Source organism: Corylus avellana, chromosome ca9 (assembly GCF_901000735.1).
Source record: "Corylus avellana chromosome ca9, CavTom2PMs-1.0".
Taxonomy (NCBI): domain Eukaryota; kingdom Viridiplantae; phylum Streptophyta; class Magnoliopsida; order Fagales; family Betulaceae; genus Corylus; species Corylus avellana.
The window spans coordinates 5,572,256-5,579,138 of record NC_081549.1 but is presented as its reverse complement, the minus strand read 5'-3'; the positions used below and the strand labels follow the sequence as shown (position 1 = coordinate 5,579,138).

Sequence of the window (6,883 nt, the reverse complement as noted above, 5' to 3'; positions counted from 1 at the left end):
AACAACTATATTTTAATGATAAGCTTAATAACAAGCCATCAAGTTCTCAGTCCCACACACACACCGTGCAGTGTCCGCCAAAGCCTCACTCCCTCCTAGATGTTGTGTTTTGAGTTTTTTTTTTTGTTAATTTATGTGATTTTTTGTAATTTTCTTTAATTTTGTTGCTTAGTTTTTATCTTGATCTGTTTGGTTTTCAGACTCTTTGTCTGTGGAAGGGATCTTTTTTTATTTTCTTTTTGGTTTCTTTTTGGAAACCTTTTTTTTTTCACTGTTACTTTTCATCTAAATTTCTATGACTTTTTAGGAAGCCTATTTAGATGTTTGATAAGGGTATTCGTACTCTCGATGATAATATCTATCACTAGTATGCATTGCAGCAAGAGTTTTCTCGAGCAGCGTTCGCTATTATTTATTTATTTATTTTTTCTTTATGATCTCATTCTTGCTTTTTGAGATCTGTCTGGTTGGGTTTTAGTAAGCTTATCTTTTTTTCTTTTCTGTTCTCCCTGTAACCTCTTTGTTTAATGAATATTGGTTTGTTAAAAAAAAAAAAAAAAAAAAATCATTCCTCAGCTTTTCTTTGAAATAAATGAGTAACGCTAAAAAGTAAAAAAACATATTTTTATTTTATTATTATATTTGTTTATTAATGCGATACATGTCTTAATTATTATTATTATTATTTTAACAAAGGTTGATTAGGAATTTTTTTTAGCAAAAATAAAAAATAATAAAAATATTTACAAATAATTTTAAAGCAAAATATGCTAAAAGTTACTATTGTGTCATTACTTTAATAATGATGTGGCTTTTAAAATTACTATCGACTTTGTGATTGGTCATTATTAAATTTTGATTAAATTGTAATTTTATAAATCATTTTATTCTTAAAATAATATAAAAAGATTACAAGAATAATTTTTAGAATTAATAAATATTAATAAATAATTAAAAAAAATTCAAAACTATTTTTACTTCACGTCCCATCATAACATTTAAAAAAAAAAAAAAAAAACCCCTCATAAAAACACATTATCCACCATAATCTTCTAAATTACATGCCAAAAGTGAAAGTGGAAGGGTAAAAATGCCAACAGGCCCATGTTAATAAGGTAAGTGACCTACACCCCCACCAACAGGGCCACATGGGGGAATCCAATGGCACGGTGAAAAAGCCCCTCACCCCCACACCACCACCTCAGGTGGGGAGGGAGAAACAAACAACGTTGTTCCCACGTGCGAGGCTGGTCCGACCGTAGTCGTACGCACGCTTGATCAGGGCCCCACGCACCCTACCGCTACTGTACTGTACAGCAACAGTCTCTCTATCTCTATCTCTATCTCTCACACACACAGAGACAGTCAAAAAAGAGAAATAAAGAGAGAGAGAGAGAGAGGAGCTTCTGTGTATATCTCTCACATATTCATCAGATCCCACCCTGCAAAAGCAAAAGCAAAAGCTCTCTCTCACTTTCCCTCGCTACGCTCTTTCACTCTCTCTCTACGATTTCTCACCTTATCACTTTGATTTCTCTCCCCAAGAAACAACCACCCTATTTTCGTTTGCTTCAACCGGATGAAGAACTCCGGTCTAGGGTTTCGGTGACCCTCTTCTATCTTCAAGGTAATGCCTTGAAACCTTTTGGCTTTCTTTGAGGTTTGTGGCTAAAACTGTTGTCATTTTACCATGCTTTTTTTTCTGACTCAAATGTTTGGTTGCCGTGAAAATTTGTGGGAAATGTAAACAACGTATTTATGAGCATTGTGTTGCTTATGTCATGGAAAAGGAAAGGGAAAGGAAAGAAAATAATTAAATGAACTGAGGCAGATGGATATGTTTCACGTAGTTGAGTGTCGGTCTGTTCCTTTTCTAGAGTCTGCATTAAATGAAAAGAACCAGGATTCAAGCGGTTTTTATTTTTTTAATTAAAAAAAAATTATTTTCCCACGCTTGCTTTGTCGGGTTTTCCGGGTTTTCTCGGCAACCAAACACGGCATTTGAGCGTCTCTTTCTTCTGCACTTCGATCTAAAAAGTATAGACTTGATTATGCTATTCGTGGTTTGTGACCCTGTTTCTTTCCGGTGTTGCTTCTTACTGGTTCCGAACATTTAGATCCGAGGTTCCCAAGGTCATTCTCTACCTTTTAAACCTTCAAGAATTTTTCTTGTGCCAAAAGATCTGGGCTTCTTAGCGACTACTCTACGTTTTACTTTTTATCTGTTGTCGTTTCCAGTTCTTAAAATCAAATTTTAAAAAGCCTTTATTTTCTCATTTTTTGTTTCTCTCTCTTATCTATCGTATTGTTTTGCTTTGAATATTTCATCTTTTTTCTCCCCATTCAAATTTTTTATTGCTATTATTATCCTGTTTTTGAGTTTTCCGAATGTTTAGGTAACTTATTTTAATATTGTACAACGGCTACTTGACTCTGTTTTTTCCGATGTTTTAGGTTTCTGGGAACCTTTGAATTATTATAAACTCAGGCCCTTCTTCTATAACATCTAGCTCTTCAACTTCGGCATCAGTTCTTTCCATTTGGGTGTCTCTGCTTTGAACACAGAAGATGCAGAGGCCTCCACCAGAGGACTTCTTGTTGAAGGAGACCAATCCCCATCTTGGGGGGGGAAAGGTCTCCGGTGACAAGCACACGAGCACCTATGACCTCGTTGAACAGATGCAATATCTCTATGTACGAGTTGTCAAGGCCAAGGAGTTGCCCGCAAAAGATGTCACAGGTAGTTGTGACCCTTACGTGGAGGTAAAGCTCGGAAACTACAAGGGTACAACTCGGCATTTTGAGAAGAAGACAAATCCCGAGTGGAACCAGGTGTTTGCTTTTTCGAGAGATCGGATTCAGTCTTCAGTGCTTGACGTATTTGTCAAAGATAAGGATTTGGTAAAGGATGATTTCATTGGTCGGGTTTGGTTTGATATGAATGAGATTCCAAAACGGGTTCCCCCGGATAGTCCATTGGCACCTCAGTGGTATAGGTTGGAGGATAAGAAGGGGGATAAGGTTAGGGGGGAGCTGATGTTGGCTGTTTGGATGGGTACTCAAGCTGATGAAGCATTTCCGGAAGCATGGAATTCAGACGCAGCGGGAGTTAGCGGAACTGATGGTCTTGCTAATATTCGTTCGAAGGTATACCTCTCTCCTAAGCTTTGGTATTTGAGGGTCAATGTAATTGAAGCTCAGGATTTGCAACCAGGGAATCAGGGTAGGTTCCCGGAAGTGTTTGTTAAGGCTGTCCTGGGGAATCAGGCTTTAAGAACCAGGATTTCTCCAAGCAGGACTATTAATCCTATGTGGAACGAGGATTTAATGTTTGTAGCAGCGGAACCATTTGAGGAACCCCTGGTATTAAGTGTAGAGGACAGAGTTGCACCGAACAAGGATGAAGTTCTGGGGAAGTGTGCAATTCTTTTGCAGCATGTGGACAGGAGGTTGGATCATAGACCTGTGAACAGTAAGTGGTTTCATCTTGAAAAACATTTTATTGTAGATGGGGACCAGAAGAAGAAGGAAAGCAAATTTTCCAGCCGGATTCATATGAGGATCTGCTTGGAAGGTGGTTACCATGTCCTGGATGAATCAACTCACTATAGCAGTGACCTTCGACCGACAGCGAAACAGTTGTGGAAGACCAGCATTGGGGTACTGGAACTGGGGATTTTAAATGCTCAGGGCCTGATGCCAATGAAGACAAAAGATGGGCATGGAACGACAGATTCTTATTGTGTGGCAAAATATGGTCAAAAGTGGGTTAGGACAAGGACTATTATCGACAGTTTTACACCCAAGTGGAATGAGCAATATACTTGGGAAGTATATGATCCTTGTACGGTCATAACAATTGGGGTGTTTGATAACTGTCATTTGCATGGAGGAGATAAGGCCGTAGCGGCTAAGGATTTAAGAATTGGGAAGGTAAGGATTCGTCTTTCTACCCTTGAAACAGATCGGGTTTACACACACTCGTATCCGCTTCTAGTTCTACTCCCGAATGGGATGAAGAAGATGGGTGAAATTCATTTGGCTGTGAGGTTTACTTGCTCCTCGTTACTTAATATGATGCACATGTACTCGCATCCACTTTTGCCTAAAATGCACTATATTTATCCATTAACTGTTACCCAGCTTGATAGCTTGAGGCATCAGGCAACTCAAATTGTATCGATGAGATTGAGCCGGGCTGAGCCACCGCTGAGGAAAGAGGTGGTGGAGTATATGTTAGATGTGGGCTCCCATATGTGGAGTATGAGAAGGAGCAAAGCAAACTTTTTCAGGATTATGGGAGTTTTGAGTGGCTTAATTGCTGTAGGAAAATGGTTTGATCAGATTTGCAACTGGAAAAACCCCATCACAACCGTATTGATTCATATCTTGTTTATAATACTGGTCATGTACCCTGAGCTCATCTTACCCACAATTTTTCTATACCTTTTCTTGATTGGGGTTTGGTATTACCGATGGAGGCCAAGGCATCCTCCCCACATGGACACTCGTCTTTCTCATGCAGATAATGCACATCCCGATGAACTTGATGAAGAATTTGATACGTTTCCAACTTCCCGGCCTTCTGACATTGTAAGGATGCGATATGATCGGTTGAGAAGTATTGCCTGGAGGATTCAGACAGTGGTAGGTGACTTGGCCACTCAAGGGGAGAGGCTACAATCTTTGCTGAGCTGGCGTGATCCAAGAGCAACAGCTTTGTTTGTGATTTTCTGTCTGGTTGCTGCTATTGTCCTCTATGTTACACCATTCCAAGTTGTGGCCCTTCTCACTGGATTTTATATGTTGAGACATCCAAGGTTTCGTCATAAGCTTCCTTCAGTTCTGTTGAATTTCTTCCGGAGGTTGCCAGCAAGGACAGACTGCATGTTATGAGCAAAGCAATTTCATCTACAATTGCTTTTGGGTGGGATGAGTTCCCCTCGTTTGGGTTAAGTCAGTGAGAAGATGCAGAAACAAATGGAGCTTGTCTGCTTTCATCGTTTGGCAGATGTTGGATTCTGTGTGTAACCTTCCTCTGAAGGTAGTAGATTTTGTGGATTTGCGGCTTAATTGATGCCATTTTATGGTATTTATGTTTAAAGCTTGACTTTATGGTAATCAGTTATTGTTCATTTATAATTTTGTAGGTTGTGAATTAGCCTATGCTGAACCATCTCCATGCTTAATTATATTACTAGATTTTGCTTGATGGGGCTTTTCATGATAAATTCCTGTATCATTCTAGATGGAAGTAGTTTCTTTTTCCTCAACAACTGATTGACAAGTAAATTGACTTGTAATGAGCCTAAATCTTAGTATTAACTGCAAAATGTGAAGGTTTTGTTAAAAATTTGCTCCTGACATGAATACTTTTGCATAGTGTGATCAACTATGACTTTCTTTTTAGTTTATTAGATTTCCATGATCTGTTGCTAGTTTGGCATCATCATCACACTTGTATATTATCTATTATCAAAGGTCATTTGGAATTTTGTGACAGTGATTTGTTAATATATGGTACTAGTATATATAGCTAAGATGAATGAATGTGGACATTCTTCTTACTTAAATTTCTCATTTCTTCTCGATCTAGTATCATGCCTTGTTTATTTCAAGTTGGTTTTGTTTTACCCTGATAAATTATGCAACTGTTAAGACAGATTCCCTTCCCTCCACGTGCCCACAATTATGGGATTCTGTTCTCTTTTTGGATAGATGGGTGGCATTGTAAATGCTTTAATATGATGAATTTGTTTTTATTCATTTGTTATTTTGTGTAGAAATATTTCTACAGATGGGCCACATAACCTTGCTGCATCTGCTTAGGGATATCTTTTCTAGCATGATATTTGGAATATTTCAAAGTTTACCCTTTTATTACTCTAGGAGGAGATGCAAAACCTAACAAAAACATGTTTTTGCACCGTCCAAATGAAACGACCTTACAAGGGTCCCATGTGGTTGAAGCTAAATTACCTCTGCTTCTTTATTGTACCTCAAAGTAGATCGATTAAAGTGCCCTATACAGCGGAGCCTGTCTAATTTTCAACAGAAAATTTTGGCTGCAAGGACCATCCATCCATATTGATTCATTGAAGAAGGCCTTGGGAATAAGAAAAGAAAAGAAAGAAAAAGGCTCATTGATTCCTGAAATCCTGTGTCCGCTTGTGTTCTAGACATGTGGGGGACCCTATTTGCTGTGCTCTCTCTTTCTCTTTACAGCCTGTAACGAACTTTCTTACCTCCAGTCTTTTGTCGTTGCTGCTCTGTTGTCTGTCTCTTTCTCGTCCGCCCACATTCACGTCCTAGGGGTTAACAATGGCTTGGTGGCATGGTGGTGGTGGGGGAATGAGACGGTGAGCAGCGCAATGTTTTGGTTAGGGAATTAGAATTGAAGGGTTGATCTATTTAATTAAATAAGTTGGTCGGATTAGGGTTTGACCTATATGACATGATCTGATACCTACTATTCAGGGTTGACGAATAATATTTATATCTTTTGGGTTTGATGGATGGAAGAACATCTCGGTCTTTAGGTAAACCAGATGAACTTTTTGTGATAAAAATTAAATCCTTGAATAAGATATTTAACCCTTGTTTTTTTAAACAAAATTAATTAATTTTATTTTTTTCTCATATTTGGTATAATCTGGGGTGGTTGTATTTTTTATCTTATTGTGTTCCATGCTAATGTGTTGGATTATGAATGGTGGGCACAAAAGAGAGATTTTGTGCACGATCCACGTAGAAGTTATTCTCTATAGATTTACTAGCTTGAATAATTTAATCTGTTGAGAAAATATAAATTGATTTTAGGCGAAAAATTCAATGTATTTGGGAGATTGTTACCATAATTTGCATGGATGGCGACAATTGACAA

The 6,883-nt window shown here is 38.1% G+C and overlaps 1 protein-coding gene across 1 annotated transcript; it reads left to right on the top strand.

Annotated features, from left to right (window-relative positions):
- The first annotated feature begins 1,351 nt into the window (after nucleotides 1-1,351).
- LOC132191464 (FT-interacting protein 3-like) lies at nucleotides 1,352-5,231 on the top strand. Its single transcript, XM_059606485.1, has 2 exons — nucleotides 1,352-1,627; nucleotides 2,455-5,231. Exon 2 carries the CDS (start codon nucleotides 2,569-2,571, stop codon nucleotides 4,894-4,896), a length of 2,328 nt encoding a protein of 775 aa, XP_059462468.1. The 5' UTR covers nucleotides 1,352-1,627; nucleotides 2,455-2,568; the 3' UTR covers nucleotides 4,897-5,231.
- Nucleotides 5,232-6,883: the final 1,652 nt, after the last annotated feature.